The following is a 20000-nucleotide window of genomic DNA, read 5'->3' as shown; positions in this document are numbered from 1 at the left end:
CACACACACACACACACACACACACACCCCTAGTGTGTACTCACGGCCATCCTCTGCTTTTCTCCTCCGCTCAGTATGTCCATCCAGTCCTCTCACACACACACACACACACACACACACACACACACACACACACACACGCACACACCCCTAGTGTGTACTCACGGCCATCCTCTGCTTTTCTCCTCCGCTCAGTATATCCATCCAGTCCTCACACACACACACACACACACACATACACACACACACACACACACACACACACACACACACACACACCCCTAGTGTGTATACTCACTGCCATCCTCTGCTTTTCTCCTCTGCTCAGTATGTCCATCCAGTCCTCTCTCACACACACACACACACACACACAAACACACACCCCTAGTGTGTATACTCACTGCCATCCTCTGCTTCTCTCCTCCGCTGAGTATGTCCATCCAGTCCACACACACACACACACACACACACACACACACACACACACACACCCCCCTAGTGTGTATACTCACTGCCATCCTCTGCTTCTCTCCTCCGCTGAGTATGTCCATCCAGTCCTCTCTCACACACACACACACACACACACACACACACACACACACACACACACACACACACACACACACACACACACACCCCCACCCCTAGTGTGTATACTCACGGCCATCCTCTGCTTCTCTCCTCCGCTGAGTATATCCATCCAGTCCTCTCACACACACACACACACACACACACACACACACACACACACACACACACACACACACACCCACCCCTAGTGTGTATACTCACGGCCATCCTCTGCTTTTCTCCTCCGCTGAGGATGTCCATCCAGTCCACACACACACACACACACACACACACACACTGACACACACACACACACACCCCTAGTGTGTGTACTCACTGCCATCCTCTGCTTTTCTCCTCCGCTGAGTATGTCCATCCAGTCCTCACACACACACACACACACACACACACACACACACACACACACACACCCCTAGTGTGTATACTCACGGCCATCCTCTGCTTTTCTCCTCCGCTGAGTATGTCCATCCAGTCCTGTGTTGTGTCCCAGCTGCCTTCTCTCTGCAGTATGTGCTCCAGCTGAACAGCGGCCAGGTACTCACGCAACACCTGCACACACACACACACACACACACACACACACACACACACACACACGCACACACACGCACACACACTATATTCAGAATGTGCTCCAGCTGAACGGCGGCCAGGTACTCACGCAACACCTGCACACACACACACACACACACACACACACACACACACACACACACGCGCACACACACACACGCGCACACACACACACACACACACACACGCACACACACGCACGCACGCGCACACACACGCACACACACACACACGCGCACACACACACAGCTGATCATCAGAGATGCCTACAGGTGTATCTGATCAGAGATGAGAAAGACGTCCAACATGACACTGTCCTTCAGTGCTAACAGATGCTTTTGCTTACTGTAACTGTGAAAAACATGAAAAGTGAATGCATGAAAGCCAAGCCAAAAAAATAATAAAAAAAGAATCTCTTCTTTTGCATTTACAGTAAGCAAAAGTATCTGTTGCACTGAAGGACATGTTGGACGTCTTTGACCCACCTGTACAGGTGTATCTGAAGCCCTACAGCTGTACCTGATCAGAGATGAGATGACTACAGCTGTACCTGCACAGGTGTACAGCTGTATCTGATGCCTACAGGCCTACATGTGTACAGGTGTATATGATACCCTATGTGTGTACCTGATCAGAGATGCCTACAGCTGTACCTGCACATGTCTACCTGATCAGAGATGTCTACATGTCTACAGGTGTTCAGCTGTATCTGATGTCTACAGGTGTACAGGTATACAGGTGTACCTGATCCGAGATGAGATGCCTACAGGTGTACCTGTACAGGTGAACAGGTGTAAAGGTGTACAGCTGTATCTGAAGCCCTACAGCCCTACAGATGAACAGGTGTACAGGTGTATCTGATGCCCTATGTGTGTACCTGATCAGAGATGCCTTTGCTCCTCTGGTGCTCCGCTGTGTCAGGGTAGATCACCTGGTCACGAAGAGTACCCAGCGTCATGTAGGGCCTCTGGGGAGCACACACACACACACACACACACACACACGCACGCACACGTGCAGACACACACACACGTGCAGACGCACACACACACACACACACGCACACGCACACGCACGCGCACGCGCACACACACACACACGCACACACACTTAATTAGAGCCACTGAGGATTAAGAACGCATTACCACTTTACCACCTCTGTGCATGTACTTTCAAGTATTGTTGGGTGTCGGGTATTGTTGGGTGAAAAGATATATAGATATAGATAATAAATCAGTGTGTGTGTGTGTGTGTGTGTGTGTGTGCGTGCGTGCGTGCATGCGTGCGTGCGTGCGCGTGTGTGTGTGTGCGTGCGTACGTGCGTGCGTGTGTGCGTGTGTGTACCTGAGGGACGTAGAAGAGCTTCCCTCTCTCTGGCTTAGTGAGGCGTCCTCCGAACAGAGGCCACAGCTGAACAAGGGATAGAGAGAGAGAGGGAGGGAGAGAGAGGGGGATGGGTAGAGAAAGAGGGAGGGAGGGGGGGGGTAGAGATACAGAGAGAGAGAGGGAGGGGTGGGTGAGTGAGAGAGAGAGGAAGAGAGGCAGGGGGGAGGACAGAGAGAGAGAGAGGAAGAGGGAGGTAGATAGAGAGAGAGGAAGAGAGGGAGAGGGGGAGGGGCATGGGAGTGGGAGAGAAGAGGAGAGCAGGTTTGACACAGGAAGTAACGCTGACATCATCTCTGACATCATCACCTCTGAGAGTTACACAAACCAGAACGACTGCAATCGATAAAGCAATGATGAGATGGAGAATCGATAAAGCAATGCCATGATGATAAAGCAATGCCATGATGAGATGGAGAATAAAGCAATGCCATGATGTAAGGGTTAACGTTCGGCGAGAAGGTCGCTACCGTGGAATAGCAGCACGACAGAGAGAATCTTTAGACCCCGACGCGGAGCGGAGGGGTCTTGTTCTCTCTGAAGTGCTGCTATTCCACAAAGCGACCGACTCGCCGAAAGTTAACCCGCTTATTATATGGATATACTTAAATGATTCACACATGCGGGGACATTTCTTTAGACCTATTTAATGTTAAGATTGTTGCTGCGCAAAACAGTGCCGTTGTGGAACACCGCTAGGCAACAGCTAGGTAGGCTAGCCAGGACAACAGGTGTTGTCTATCACAGCAGCTGATTAGAGTGACAAAAGACCGGACCCCCTGCGGAGTGATATGAAACATTCGCTTTAGCCACTGACTTGTATACAAGCCAGTGGCTTTAGCAGTGAACGTCTTGTTGCCATTGACAGCGGTAGCCAGGACAACGGGTGCTGTCTATCACAGCAGCTGATTAGAGTCTTGTTGAAAAGTCGCTTTAGCAGTGAAAAGTCTTGTTGCCATTGACAGCGGTCTGTTATAGACCAACCCGTCCGTTATCGAAAAATAACAGACGTCCGAACGTTGGGGAGCCCCGTTGAAATGAATGGAGCATTCGACAGATGACGTCACAACCATATAATAACAGATGGATAATAAAGCAATGCCATGATGAGATGGAGAATAAAGCAATGCCATGATGAGATGGATAATAAAGCAATGCCATGATGAGATGGATAAAGCAATGCCATGATGAGATGGAGAATCGATAAAGCAATGCCATGATGAGATGGCGGGGGGGTGGGTGGGGATAAAGCAATGCCATGATGAGATGGAGAATCCAGACTTCCTGTCCATGGCGGTCATGACAACGAGGTGTTACAGAGAGGTCAGAGGTCAGAGGTCAAGGCAGATGAAGCCAAAACAACCCTCTTAAGTGCAACACTTTCAAATATAACATGTCTGCACTTCTCGTAGCCAGTGTCCTGCACAGTTGTTCTCTCCCGTTATCAACATGTTAAAATATTATTCCTGGAAGTCTCCACTGTCTGGTTTAAGAGGTCGGGACCAGGCTCAAGGGAGGGAGGACATGGAGAGTGGGGAGCAGTTCCTACAGAGTAAAAAAATGCAGTGCTACTCGAACACTTGGGGCAGGGGTGGGAAACCTTCTTCATTTGAATGCCATTTCAGATTGTATAAAGTCATCCAAGGGCCATACGATGAACACAAACCAGGATTCCCCCTGCACTTATGGCCTATATAAAGGGCATCCAGATTCACTAGCTCCCCTGAAAATATAACTTATTGCAAATGCAATTCCTAACATTTCCTTACGAAACATGTCATGTTTCATGTGAAACTGCTAACATTAAAATGAAGTAGGGGGCCGGATAACACAGTAATCAGCCCTCGAGACGTACGTTCCCCCCACTCCTAAGTTTTAGAGTCACTGTAACACCAGAGTGCATTTGGTCCCCCAGTACTCTCTAAATGTGTTGAATTAACACTTTGCTGCATTTTTTTACAGTGTATCTCGGGACATTAAGTAGAGCTGCATTTTTTACAGTGTGTCTCGGGACATTAAGCAGAGCTGGGACCAGACCCAACGATTTTAACGCTGATTCTGATTGGCTGGCACGTAGGGACCAGTTGGCTAGTCTGACACAGTTCATGTCCGTGAGATAATAATTCACGTAATTCCAATGAGATTAAAATTGGAGCAATTTTCTACGGATGTATCGTCACAGTTGTGATAATCCTGTCTGTTTTATGTCCACCCTTGTCATCAGGAGTGTGCTTAAGACTGACTCAACATCGCACCCGACACAGTCAGTAGGTTTGGTGTGCTCTGGCTCTGGCTAATGATGAATCACAGAAAAAACGGGAGGTCTGTTTGGGAATTTAGGTTAAGTTTGCAGTTCTGATCATACCGAGTTTGGTCAGCATGATAAATGGCTCATAAAGGCCTAATAGCACACTAACCCTGTATCAAAGTAACACCTTTCTTCACCAGCCAATACGGCTAGTAGACGAGCTACCCGCTGAGATACAAGGCAGGCTGCTGGCTCACTCAGTACTGTTCATTTGCTTCAGCTGTTGGAAGAGATTTACTATCATTCCACACCGACACCCGCCAACTTGCATTCGTCACACTAACACAGCCAGATTAGAGATCATATATTGGACAGATCAGAGATCATATATTGGAGAGATTAGAGATCATATGTTGGTGCTTCCCTTTTGCTTTCCCAAACAAATCAAATCATCAATTTGGAGCCTTCAAGTCAAGTGTGGCATTGGTCTAATTTGAAATGAAAAGTCATTCTGTCTGGAAAACCAACTGAAAATGAAATGAACAGCTAAATGAACTGCTATTCTCTGTCTCATGTGGGTGGGAGTGTGAACAACGCCCTTTCCATCTAAGAAAAAAAGCCAAATACTGATTTAAATGCAACTGGCTACCTTACAAAACAAGTAGTGCGTAATTTCCGTTGAAAGGGAGTGACATTTTAGAGAAGTCATGAGGCTTTTTTATCAGCTGTTGCCTTTTATAGTAATCAGCTGAGTACTCTAACCTCTGCTGTGTCTACCAAGGGCTGGACCGCCCATCCGGCATAGCGGGCATTTAAAAAAATATACATTTCTGAAAATAGGGGCCCATCAGGGTGCAGGGGCCCACGGTTGAGTCAGTTCTGCACCGCTAATTATCAGGGGCCCTTTAGGTCAAAAGTGCCCGGGCCCTATTTCTCCCCCATGAGGGGCCCATTTAAGCCAAAAGTGCCCAGGCCCTATTCCTCCCCCATGAGGGGCCCTTTAGGCCAAAAGTGCCCGGGCCCTATTTCTCCCCCATGAGGGGTCCTTTAGGCCAAAAGTGCCCGGGCCCTATTTCTCCCCCATGAGGGGTCCTTTAAGCCAAAAGTGCACGGGCCCTATTTCTCCCCCATGAGGGGCCCCTTTAGGCCAAAAGTGCACGGGCCCTATTTCTCCCCCATGAGGGGCCCCTTTAGGCCAAAAGTGCCCGGGTCCTATTTCTCCCCCAGTCCCGCCCTGGTATCTGCTGTAACTCCGAGGAATTGAAGACTGCAGTCAGTTACGGACAGAGACGCGACACATCAGAGGCTTTTAACAGCTGTTGTCTTTTACAGTGATAAGCTGTGTGTCCACTGTAACTCCTAAGAATTTAACCGTGCAGTCATGTGCTCATGGGAATTATGGTCAATAAATACCAAACGCTGACATGGGAAGGACACATTACCGCCCAAACACCACAACCCCCCACGCCCACCCCACGCACCCCCCCCGTGCGGTGTTTTCCATTGGATATTCTGGAAATTTTTAATATTTCAGTGTATCATAATTCATATTCTGAAGGTTGTTGTATTCCATGCGTTTTGTGTAATTTGTAGAGCCAGAAAACGGCTTTCAAACACCTCAGACATCTTTTTGTGACTTACACTGACTGATATAATCAAGGCTGAATGTATAGTATCCTACCCTAAAATGTAAACCTTTGCTAGTCTGTGTCTTCCTTAATATTGCTGTCAGGATTCACCCAAATGCAGTTCTGGGGTGCTACCTTGCTACTAAACAGGCACAGCAAGTACGAATGAAATCTGTGTCGGTCGGGTCCCAAAGTGTCTGATTTCACGTGAAATGACCCAAATACCAAACGCTGACATGGGAAGGACACATTACCTCCCCATGTGGTACTTTCCACTGGACAACTTGTTGACAAATGTTCTATACGAGTTTTCCAGACTGGATAACATCTACAACCTTGGGAGAGATGTCTCCTCATGGTACAGATGTCACATAATTCACAGCAAGAGCTCACACAGGAACAGAGTTTAACCAGAAACACAGAAAGCCAAAGTCCTAACTACAGCTTATACTTTTATCACATTTTATATTTTCAATAATACATATATAGATGCAGAGAATTTCTTAACATCTACTTCCAAGAGCACATGACTGCACAATAAGACTGTAGTAGTCAGGTTACTGACAGAGACATGAGACATCACAGACATCAGTTTCCCGAAGAATTGTCATTAGTCAAGGTGGTAGGGGGCTAGCTGGTATCTGAAACATTTGACTGAATTGGAAAATCTATTCTGTGCATTTCCATAACAAATATGATATGAAAACCCCAAAAGCATACATTTTGGTTAATCAACTTACATTCAGCAACTTACTTACACAGAAATTATACCCACAACACCCACAATCTCAATGTTTTCAGGGCACATAGTCAAGGTGGTGGGTGTCTGTTGTCAAGGTGGCCGCCTTAGCAACAAAGTGCTGGGGAAACCCTGGACATAGGCTCAATTCGAAACGGGAGGCAGTGACTCGATGACTCTCCTCCTACATAAACAGGTCACTGATCAGGTAGGTGAAGTTAGCTGATGAGGCAGCCGTTACGAACGGCACTAACGAGTGCGCTGCCTTGCGCATTTGATGTTACGGCGATTCTATGGCGGGAGGTACGTTCATCACGTTAGCCCTTAGCTTACGCATGCTATTTGAACGGTGAATGATCGTCAGACGGCGGACTGGTAAAATAGGCTATAAATAGATCTAGCGACAGCATACAGTATTTAGATACTACAATGTTGATTTATCCATTCGATTTTCAATATCTACATACATAAGTGTCAGAATAAAGAGTATGATAAGGTAGTAGCTTGGGTAGTAGCCATGTTTGTTTCTCAGGTTTCTGGTTGAGAGGGAGGTGGCGCAGAGCATGTTGGGTACCGAGGCAGCGAAGTCAGCATCTGATGCTGACCTCAAATATCCCTGTTACGCCCACAAATGCAGTAAACTGCCGAGGGAGGAAATAAAGCAATTTTTTCGTTTCGATCCACACTTCATGACTCGATGTCCAGTTAGCTCACTGGAAGGACAGCTGCCTTCCCTGTTTGGAATTGAGCCACAGACATAGACTGTGGGTGCATCCCAATATGTGTCCTTGCCTCCTCCACTTGTGCTTGTCTCCTCGTCCCGCCTCCTGGCCCCTCCTCCGTGGAGAAAATGATAAAGTTTCCCAGCTGTCAGCCTCGCCACAACAACTTTTGAGGGACTGTTTTTCATTCACCATCCCAATTGCAAATGAGAAAAAGACTTAACAATTGAGCTTTTGCAAGATATTGAAATATAATGCTGTTGTCAGTGATGTCATCATGACGAGAAGCAAGTGGAGGAGGCAAGTGGAGGAGGCAAGGTCGCATATTGGGATGCACCCACAGACATAGACATAAGAGGCCTTCCTCTACGGCCTCTCGTGGCTTATTGCGTAATCCTGGTGTACTGACCTCCCCCAGGACTCTGAAGAGGGAGCTCTTGCCGCTGCCGTTGGGTCCACACACCAGCACGTTGGTCCCAGAGGCCACCTGAGGACACACACAGAGGTCAGAGGTCACACCGAGGTCACACTGAGGTCACACTGAGGTCACACTGAGGTGAACACTGGACATATTAGGGGCTTATTAAGGAATATAATTAAGGATTATGGTGATGATAACAATGACAATAATACATTATTATTGTTCTTGTTGTTATTATTATCCGTTGTAGTCGTAGTAAAAGTATATTATTCAGGCATAGGGTCAATACAGTCACATTACAGCACACCTGGAGGAAGACATAGAGGTCAGGTAGGGGTCAGCACATAGGTCATACATTATGCAGACATGATGCACCTGAATGGCAAAGTGATATATTGAAAAGAGAAAAACACGCACATCCGTCTCAAAAAGACTGGGTGCAGAACCAGCAAAAATACCATGAAAAACTATTTTAAACAGGGTGTTTTATGTATTTGTATTGTCTGATGAAGGGCATGCTGCCCGAAACGTCACATTAAAAAAAGAGCAACAGGAGCTTGGTGTCGCAGACTTTTCTTTCAGTTTTTCAAAGTGATATATTGAGACACAACAAAACTGGGTACAGCAGCCACAAGTGGCCAAAAGCCGAGAAGCTGCTGCGTGTGCATTACTTTTCATGTTATACGCACACCGTGTCGTCTATAATCCCTTACGTAGAAACAATAGATCGATTAAAACATAATGAAAACACTTGTGCCAATCTCTACCTAGACTAATACATGCTGACCAGCTCATGCACTTTAAAACTACTGTAAAGAGAGACTCCAAAAAGAAGTCACGTTGCTTACAGATGATCTCATTTCACTGCTATGAGCTGCAAAAGTCTCAAACATGACATTAAGTGTTCAACAGCTCAAATTTCCATGCATAGATCCTAGGTGCTGGCAAACGCAGGGACGTTCAATACTTCAAAAGAAAGAACTTTACAGCACACTTGGAGTGCATTTCAGTGCACAGTGTTTAGAGACAATGTTATCTGAAGAAAAAGAAACCCAAACCAAAGTACCTGGAATGAGAAAAAGAAACCAAACCACAGTACCTCTAATGAGGAAAAGACACCAGACCACAGTACCTGGAATGAGGAAAAGAAACCAAACCACAGTACCTCTAATGAGGAAAAGACACCAAACCACAGTACCTCTAATGAGGAAAAGACACCAGACCACAGTACCTGGAATGAGGAAAAGAAACCAAACCACAGTACCTCTAATGAGGAAAAGAAACCAAACCACAGTACCTCTAATGAGGAAAAGACACCAAACCACAGTACCTGGAATGAGAAAAAGAAACCAAACCACAGTACCTCTAATGAGGAAAAGACACCAAACCACAGTACCTGGAATGAGAAAAAGAAACCAAACCACAGTACCTGGAATGAGAAAAAGAAACCCAAACCACAGTACCTGGAATGAGGAAAAGAAACCCGAATATGAACACACACACACACACACAAACTATTATGTTGGCATATCTCTATATACTTAAATAATCTCTGCCACAGTACCTCTAATGAGGAAAAGAAACCAAACCACAGTACTTCTAATGAGAAAAAGAAACCAAACCACAGTACCTGGAATGAGAGGTCCCTGATGAGGATGTCCCCGTTGGGCGTGGCCAGTGGAATGTTCTCAAACCTGGAGGAGGAAACAGTGAACTGAAATGACCCCATTAAGACACAAGGCTAGAAATGTGCTTGACAGACTTATGAACTGTATCCAAAGCACTCTGCTTTGAGTCAAGGTAGTTGAAGTATTAAAAACCCTTTATTTTACATCGGGGTAAACATGTTAAAATAAAGGGTTTTTAATACTTCAACTACCTTGACTCAAAGGAGAGTGCTTTGGATACAGTTAATAAGTTGGTCAAGCCCTTAAAGGAATAACCAGATGCACCCCTTCAACCTGGAGAAAAGAATATAGAGCGCTCGCTATTCTTTCCTTTTGCTATAAATTAGCTGTTAGCAGAATGGAAATGACCAAGTCGTAGTGCATTATTATACGGTAGGCTAGGCCCTGTGTCATGTCATAGTAGTGTAACTTTTCAATGACTATTACAGCACTGCACTGGTGGAACAGCATGCATCATGGGGTGGGAAATGTTTTTCATTCGAGGGGCCACTTTAAATTTGATAAAGTCCTCCAAGGACCGTACTGTGAACACAAACCTGGAATTCCCCCTGCACTTTAGGCTTCTATTGAAGGCGGCCAACTTTACAACAGAGCCCACCTTCACTAGGTCCACTGAAAATATAACTTTCTAAGATTCCTTTACAAAACATGCCATATTTCATGTGAAACTGCATAACATTGAAATCATATCAGGGGCTGGATAAGACGGCCCTTGAGACATACTATACTGTACTATATAGGCTCCCCACGCCTGAAGTATTTCTCAAAACCTAGTCTGCACACTTCCAAGTGTGCTCAGCCTAATTAGTCACGCCCAGTGATTGAAAACAGCATAGAGTTCACCAAAGAGTATCCAATCACTGTGCTTGACTAATTAGGCTGAGCACTCTTGGAAGTGTGCAGACAAGGTTTTGAGAAATACCCTCAGTCTCCACAGGCAAGTGTGAACTTCATTCCCTGTTTAATTAACCCACCTGATCATGTGATCACAGTGCACGATGGTTCCACTTCCTGGCACCAGTGAGATCCTGTCCGCCTCTCCGGTCTCTACACAGTCACACGCGGGACAGAAAGCCAAAAGCAAAATCATTTTATATAAGAACCAAGCCAAAAACAAAATCATTTTATATGCCTGAAACCGCTTTCCAAATCTTTTCCAAAAGTTCTGGACTATATGACCATAAAAGGTCATATCTACTAGCATGTGTCAGATGTAACCTCCTGTCCCACGCTGCATTTCAGGCACCTTGCCTGGGATATTTAAGCAATATGACACGAGTGGGAGTGAGGTTGTTCTGGGACACCCTCACGGGTGTGATTCGCCGCAGGCACGAAGCCGCAGGCTGCATCCACAGCTCTCATAACTCAGAATGTTATCGCTGGTGGTAACGGCTATAATTATTTGGGACAATAGGGGGCGCTGTGGCGCAGCACGCCGCTAAGCCCCCCACACTTGGGCTTGCATGCCCATGGGGACCCCGGTTCGAGTCCGGACGGGGTCATTTCCCAACCCTTCCCCATCTCTCTCTCCACACTCACTTCCTGTCGCACCTTCACTGTCCTATCCGAAATAAAGGCCAAAAGAGCCCATAAAAATAAATAAATTATTCGGGATGATAAATCGCTAGTGGTGCAGGACCAGTCATGCTGTGGCTTAATGACATCATCACTGGAGCTGCAGTGGGGGTCATGTGGAACCGAGGGAGGCTAGGGGTCAGCTCAGTGCTATGCCATAAATCCATGCAAACCACAGCTCTCACAACTCAGGATTAGGGCTGGGCAATATGACGTTATCGTGATATAAAAGTATATACTATATCGTGACCTTTCTCCTATATCGTTTATATCGTGATAGTAATTTGTATCAATTTTATACAATTGTATATGATTTAATTACATTGTGCATGTTGTCATAAAACACACTATAAGTTAATGTAACTGTAAAAATAAGAATAAAAAGATCCATTTTAAAGAAAGGTTGTTTTGCGACATGAAAAAATAAAGACCAACTAAAGAGAATAACTGAAATCATATGTAATTGTGCTATATTAGGGCTGGGCGATTCACCCTGAAAAAAAAATCTAGATTTTTTCATTACCAAACTCGATTCACGATTCACGATTCGATTCAATTCCCCCCCCCCCAAAAAAAAAAAAAAAAAAAAAAACTTGTTGAGCTCTCTAGGCCCCAACGTGGTGTGTGTGTGTGTGTGTGTGAGAGAGAGAGAGCGAGAGAGAGAGAGAGAGAGAGAGAGAGAGAGAGAGAGAGAGAGAGAGATTGACAGAGAGATTGACAAGTAGGCTCTGTTTGTGTGGCGGTGCCTCTGGTGTGTGTGAAGTCTACTCGGACTGGACCAGTTTATATGGACATGGGGTAGCCTATAGCAGGGGTTTTCAAAGTGGGGCCTGGGGACGCCTGGGAGGGGCGTGAGAGGATGCCAGGAGGGCCGTGACAGATTGGCAGGGAAAATAGCAAAATTAATTGAATGACCTAAGAAGCCAAAATAAACTAAAAATAGGCTTAAATCCCAAAGGAATATTTTTTTCTTTACAATATTTATGTATTGTGCTTTCTGTAGTGCCTGAATGGTCTTAGGAATACACAAACTTTATCAAGGTGTGAGACTGGGTGCACAGAACAAAATAGTGTGGCACTTCCCATGTCAGGGGGGGGCTTGGCTGTATCTACCTGTAGCCTATGTGGAGGGCTCATAGTAAAGTTTGGGAACTCCAGGCCAAAATAGCCTAATGTAATTTGTCTCAGAACATTGCTAATAGAAATGACCAATTGGGATTACATTGAAACATCTCAGAGAAAGAACAAAAAATGTGAGGGGTAAACCCTCAGGCACTGTTGAGATTTGTCGTCACGTGCCATCCATCCCCACAATATATTAATGATAGTAGGCCTACAGATGTATGTATGGAGGCTCTTGTCCCAGATGAACAAATGTAGCAATTGCCTGCTTTTTTCCCATCAGAGCCCATAGTAATGCGTCTGAATACATGTCGATGCATCTGAACACTGCTGCGTTAACACAGCGAAAACATTTTGGAGCAACACCCTAAAACAATGCTTACTTCAAGACGGTAACGTTTGCAAGCCTGAGTAGATTAGATATCGCGTTTCATGCATTTAATCAGACATCAGCGCATTCGCACAGGATCAGAACTAGTTTTACAGCTGGTAATTTCTCCAGACTGCAACAGGTGGTAAAACTGTCGGCGAAGTTTACCGATATCGCCGCTATCTTTACTGACATGGCGCGTTCAGACGCGGTTACTTTACCACAAGTCTCCTAACTAGTCCCGTCCGAGTAGGGCTTTAGAGAGAGGGGGAGAGAGAGCGCGCGAGAGTGCTCCGGTTGCTTGTGTGTGTGTGTGTGTGTGTGTGTGTGTGTGTGTGTGTGTGTGTGTGTGTCTGTGTCTGTGTCTGTGTGCGCGAGCGAGAGAGGGAGGGAGAGAGGGAGCGAGAGAGGGAGGGAGAGAGATTCCTTTCAACTCACAATATGTTGGTTAAGATCATACAGGCGAGGAAGCAGCGCATCCAAAACTTTAAGCATGTTGAAAACCTCTCTTCTCTGCCGAATAAATTGGAAGCATATCGTAGTAGGCAGTTCTAGGCTAATTGCATCCGTGATTGCTTTCCACCTTGCGTCACTCTTGTGGTAGGGGTAGAGTAGTTTGTTTAGCATTTTCTCCGCGAGATGTTTTCGTTTCAAATATTGAAACATGCATGTAGTCCGGCTGCTACGACCTACAGCTACGACAAGACTGTCATTCACAATTTACAAAGTGGTAGGTTGTTTAATTCATCATTGGCAAAACGATTTGAGGTAGTGTCACCTTATTTGAACAGGAGCCCGTATTCCTCACCCGTTTCACTATATTTCTGTCAAACCATTTAACTCACAACGTTTGTTTGTGCATGTAATGGGGGAGGAGACACAGAGAATGCACTAGGTATGGCTACGTCCTCGCCAAGTGGCGAACGTAATGCAATGCGCTGTGCGCTTGGGTACATAAACTGACAGATGATTAAAAAAAAAATCGTATAACGCGATTTCTCAAAAAAACAAATCGATTTGACTTTCAAACTCGATTTTAAAATCACATCGATTTTTTGCCCAGGCCTATACTATATCATGATATATATCGTTATCATGATATAAAGTAATCCATATCGTGATATTGTTTTTTTTTCATATCGCCCAGCCCTAAGTGGGGTCATGTGGAGCTGAGTGAGATTAAGGGTCGTCTCAGGGCACCGTAGCTCAGTGCTATACTATACATCCAGGACCCGGGTTCGAGTCCGAGTCGGCCGGAGGTCATTGGCTGATCCTGCCCCATCTCTCTCTCTCTCTCTCTCTCTCTGCCACTACTTTATTGTCCATCTTCCCTGTCAAATCAAACAGACTAATTATTAACCACAAACACTGTTTGAATGCACTCTGCCTGATGAAGGTCTAAGGACCGAGAGCTTGCAAGTCAACAGAGGTGGAAAGAGTACAGAAAATGTGTACTCAAGTAAAAGTATCTTTACTTTGCCTAAATTCTACTCAAGTACAAGTAAAAGTACCTATCTAAAAATCTACTCAAGTAAAAGTAAAAAGTACTTCACTTAAAATGTAATTTGAGTAAAAGTACTTAGTTACTTTTAATTAGCTTTCCTCTTGAGAATGTCATGTTTATTTTTCTTGAATATCCTATATCTATAACCTCTATCTCTTGCTTGGCACCAGCCATCATCCAATGCATTGATACAAGATAGTAAAATAGTGGAAATGCTGTGTGCCATCCTGCACAATCTTTCATTTCTGGCGGATTGTGGCATTATTGTGCATGGCATTTTGTCTCTCAGTCATTTTTTTTTACTCAGTACTCAGGCCAGGTTCCAGTGTAATTGAGTAAAGTACTTGGGTCAAAATGTACTCAAGTACAAGTAAAAGTATTAATTTAAAAATTTACTTAAAAAGTACAAAGTATTCATAAAAGCTACTCAAGTACAATATTGAGTAAAAGTAATAAGTTACTTTTCCACCCCTGCAAGTCAAGTAAAGATTCTTTGCACAAAAATAGACCCGAAGTGTGCGGATTGTCTTCTTTTTATACAGAAATTTCTGCTGAATCCTGCACCTTCTAAACAGATAAGCGGTGGCCTATCACAACTTAAGAAATCAAACAGACTAAAAAACTCTAGAAATACAAACACGCAGAACTCCACAGTGTCAGTAGTGGTGTAGCAGCAGGGGGAGTCATGATGAGGATCATAAAGTTTGATGCTACTTTGGATCCAGAGCGGTAGCAGTTTGGCCACGACTATTGGCGGACTTGGACTCAGGCTGCAACACTGCTCAGTACTGGATGAGGTCAGGTTTTTTATTAAATTTTATTTTAAATATTTTTTGAGGGGCTTTTTGCCACTATTTCATAGGAGTGTGAAGATAGAGACAGGAAGTGAGAGGGGAGGGGGAAGGGGTCGGCAAAGGACCAGGGATGGAGTTGATCCCGGGTCAGCCGCGTAGTGGGCGATAAGGGTGGTACGGTTCACAAAAGTCACGATTCGGTCCATATCACGGTTTCAAGGTCACGGTTTTCGGTTTTGTACGGTTCTGTTTTTTTTATTGTTTTTTTTAAATAAAATGTATTATGCACTGGAAATGTATAATATAAAATTAGAATGAACATGTAAGGTTATCATGGGTATGTTGAATTTGACTTCCTTTAACCTAACTAGGTGAAGTTACTGAAAGAGGAAAGATTTCACAAAAAGGGAGAACTAAGTCGTAACTTTTAAGTTGACAAATATTTAAACATTACATACTATAACACATTTGACGTGTAAAGATAAAATAGTTATACTCCTGTAGGCAATGGGACCATTAGGTCAGTGCAGTATGACTATTTTGGTGAATGACACACTGAGAACGATTTTTACTTTTATTTTGATACCGCTTTCTGCAAGTTTTGCGCTTAGGATGAATCAGTTGCTTCCTATCATGAAACTGCCGGCCGTGAGAAGCATAGAAGTAAAATCAGAAGTCAAATTCAATTTTAAGTGAACAAGTGATAGGGTTAAGTTATGATAAAATGTGAAAGTTAAGGTAACAAATCATTTTAAAAGATCGTTTTTTTTTAAAAGTGTATGCACAAGAATGCTTCACAAAACTCCTGTGAAGCTAAGCCTGTTAAAACTGTCAAATTTTATTTTGGTTTTAGTGTTAAACATCAATGTTAACTAGGCAACAACACAAAGTCCCCTTCATTCCATCAGAGTTTAACTGGCTACATATAATTAGGCCAACAGTTGATTGCAGTTAAGGACAGCGCAGTGAATCTGATGGATAGCCTATTTTCAATTATCTCGCATTTTGCCGTCCGGAATCCCCATTCAATGCCACGTGGATATAGCCTACACTAGGCTACTGTAACGTAAGTCATAGTCTACTTTGTTCTGCTAATCTGTCATTTTTTGTAAATTCGTGTTCATTTAATTTAAATTGGTCAGAATAAAGGCTAACGTGGAGAGAGAGGGGGAGAGGGAGAGGCTGCTGACCGACCTGCACTTGCTTGTAGGCTACTGTAGCCTAGTCAGCTGGTGCATGCTGTTACATTATGCCTTTCAGTTGGCTGATAGAAATCAGTCTTTCCACACTCAATATCCTACGTAGTCTTTGTGTTTTATGTTAAAGTGGTAGGATTTTAATTGCGTCGTCCGCAGGTGGTCACTCTCTCTTTTTTTTTGGGAAACCGTGTGCACCGTGCGGTTGCGCACTACCCCGTGCCGTGACATGCAAACCGTACGATTTCGGTGTGTGACGTAAACCGTACCATGCCTAGTAGACGAGTGCCCTACCATTAGTGAGACGGTAGGGCCAGGTAGTTTTCTATTAGAGTAAAGCGGCGTACACACACATTGCTAGCTTCTCGCTTGCTCGCCTACTCGCCACTCTTTCATGGAACGTTCGCTGATATTCCCGCGGCTTTAACTGCCAATGAACAGGCGAGAAGTACCGAACTCTGCATTCCAATTGGTTACTCACTTACTCGCCTCGCTCAAAGTTAAAATATTTTCAATCCGCCTTCATCGCATCGCTTGTACAGTACTCGCCTACTCGCCTGCCAGTCTCGCTGGAACACATTCTATTGACTTCATTCGCTGAGCTAGTAACTAGTAGCGACGTGTGTGTACGGCCCTTAAATCCTTCCATGAGTCAGAAACACCAACACCCCAAGGCACACACACACACACACACACACACACACACACACACACACACACACACACACCCCAAGGCAGTTCACTAGCTGTAGATCACTCAGCTCACTGCTCTCTTTCTCTTTCTATGAGCCCATCAATCTATCCACTGCTCTTTTCATTTCATTCACACATTACACACACACAGCCACACACAGACACACACACACAGCCACACACACACACACACACACACACACACACACACACACACACACACACACACACACACATGCTACTGACCTCTTGCCTGTTGGGACACCATGGTGCGCTACACACACACACACACACACACACACACACACACACACACACACACACACACACTACTGACCTCTGGCTTGTTGGGAGACCATGGTGCGCTACACACACACACACACACACACACACACACACACACTACTGACCTCTGGCCTGTTGGGAGACCATGGTGCGCTACACACACACACACACACACACACACACACACACACACACACACACACACACACACACACACACACACACACACACACACACACACACACACACACACACACACACACACACACACACACACACTACTGACCTCGGGCCTGTTGGGACACCATGGTGCGCTCGTATCGGCCGCGGTTCAGCTCCTTTAGAACCTTCTGGATCTCTGTGATACGCGCCGTGAAGCTGAGAGAGAAATATGAACACACACACACACACACACACACACACACACACACACACACACACACACACACTCCTTTAGAACCTTCTGGATCTCTGTGATGCGCGCCGTGAAGCTGAGAGAGAAAAATGAACACACGTGTTGAATGATTTAACATCACTGAAATAATCATCACACCACCAGAAATATTTTCCAAGATATGAAAAGGAAAAAGGCCAAACTTTCAGGAAACAATGTGGGTCGCTTCGTTTTTAATCGCTGGAGTTCATTGCTGCGTATAATGATATTGGCTGGACATATTGAGATAGTAGACACTTCTGTAAATAGCACAATAGCACCACCCTGAGGACAAAAAGGGTATCGCGCCAAAACATTTGAAAAGTGGCATGCTCTCTTCTGTGGCTAAACTCTGTGGTGCCAAATTCTTTTACACACCAAGTAAAGTTTTTTTTTCAACAGTCTACCAGCTCCCCTCCTCCTCCCCTGCCCCGTCTTTTTTGTGTCCTGATGTAAACTTGCACTACAAGAAAAATGAGGACAAGTTGTGGAATGTAGTCATGTTTACACAAAGCAGAGGAAGTTGTTGCCACAGATGCAGACTCCCTTTGGCATGCACAGCAGGCTGAGCTGAAGCAGGTTCATTATGCTCGCCATGCCAATCTAAACATTGTAATGTAGAGTAGAGTAGAGTAGAGTAGAGTAGAGTAGAGTAGCAGGTTCATTATGCTCGCCATGCCAATCTAAACACTAGACAAACACATGAGGACGATTCTGATGCTCGCCATGCCAATCTAAACATTAGACAAACACATGAGGACTCAGTGATAAATGACAAAGTAATGGGGAGTGATGATTAACCCTATCCAGACTGGGGGGGGGGGGGGGGGGGGCTAAAAGTGCCCGCACCAACTTTGATGTCGTACAATTCCTTAACGACTTAAGCTATGACTACGAAACTTTGTGACTTTTCCTAACATTTAGTTGGCTACAGTTAGGTACCGAAAGATTAGGTTTATCATTTTTTCTGTTGCCATGGCATTTAAGTGGTTTGAAGCATAAAATCATTAAAATTTAAGTGCATTACCTAAATTTGTTGGAAAATCCATTATGGCGAGATTTTGGACATAATAACATAAAGATGTCATAATGACATCATAATAATAGATAATTACACAAAAATTACGTCATTCATAGATGTCCATATGTAGATCATCTCCCCCAAGTTTCGTAGTCATACTGTATTCCGTTCATGAGTTATGAACAGAATACAGGCCCCAGGCCCAGGAATGCCAAAAAAGCCCAGTCTGAATAGGGTTAAAAAATATGTTTTGTTAAATTATAGTAAACTTGATAAAGTCCACTGCCCAAATGCACAGTGTACCATATGAGCCCAGTTGTGCATGTAGAGTAGAAAAGAGTAGAGTAGAGTAGAGTAGAGTAGAGTAGAGTAGAGTAGAGTAGAGTAGAGTAGAGTAGAGTAGAGTAGAGTAGAGTATAGAGTAGAGTAGAGTAGAGTAGAATATAGAAGTAGAGTAGAGTAGAGTAGAGTAGAGTAGAATATAGAAGTAGAGTAGAGTAGTATAGAGTAGAGTAGAGTAGAGTATAGCGTAGTATAGAGTAGAGTAGAGTAGAGTAGAGTAGAGTAGAGAGAAGAGTAGATTAGAGTAGAGTAGTAGAGTAGAGTAGAATTGAGCACAATAGATTAGAGTAGAGTAGTGTAGAGTAGAGTAGACTAGAGTAGTATAGAGTAGTGTAGTGTAGAGTAGAGTAGAGTAGTATAGAGTAGTGTAGTGTAGAGTAGAGTAGACTAGAGTAGAGTAGAGTTGAGTAGAGCAGTAGAGTAAAGTAGAGTATTAGAGTAGAGTAGAGTAGAGTAGAGTAGAGTAGTACAGTATAGTAGAGTACAGTAGAGTAGAGTAGAGTAGTGTAGAGTAGAGAGAAGAGTAGATTAGAGTAGAGAAGTAGAGTAGAGTAGAGTAGAGTAGTAGAATATATTAGAGTAGAGTAGAGTAGTAGAGTAGAGTAGAGTAGAGTAGAGTAGAGTGGAATAAAGTAGAGTAGAGTAGTAGAGTAGAGTAGAGTAGTAGAGTAG

At 44.4% G+C, this 20000-nt stretch overlaps 1 protein-coding gene across 1 annotated transcript in view; it reads right to left on the bottom strand.

The window, feature by feature from the left end:
• LOC134450578 (ATP-binding cassette sub-family D member 3-like) overlaps positions 1 to 20000 on the bottom strand; it is a 52817-nt gene that overhangs the window by 7980 nt on the left and 24837 nt on the right. The window contains exons 14-20 of the mRNA XM_063200412.1: positions 17819 to 17910; positions 10968 to 11040; positions 9936 to 9999; positions 8294 to 8371; positions 2509 to 2574; positions 2042 to 2131; positions 1021 to 1140 (exon numbers count right to left, since the gene is read on the bottom strand). Of these exons, the coding sequence (XP_063056482.1) occupies positions 1021 to 1140; positions 2042 to 2131; positions 2509 to 2574; positions 8294 to 8371; positions 9936 to 9999; positions 10968 to 11040; positions 17819 to 17910 (583 nt within the window). The remainder of the gene's footprint in view (positions 1 to 1020; positions 1141 to 2041; positions 2132 to 2508; positions 2575 to 8293; positions 8372 to 9935; positions 10000 to 10967; positions 11041 to 17818; positions 17911 to 20000) is intronic.

Source organism: Engraulis encrasicolus, chromosome 6 (assembly GCF_034702125.1).
Source record: "Engraulis encrasicolus isolate BLACKSEA-1 chromosome 6, IST_EnEncr_1.0, whole genome shotgun sequence".
Taxonomy (NCBI): Eukaryota; Metazoa; Chordata; class Actinopteri; order Clupeiformes; family Engraulidae; genus Engraulis; species Engraulis encrasicolus.
The sequence above is the reverse complement of the archived record's forward strand: the minus strand, read 5'-3'. Positions and strand labels throughout refer to the sequence as shown.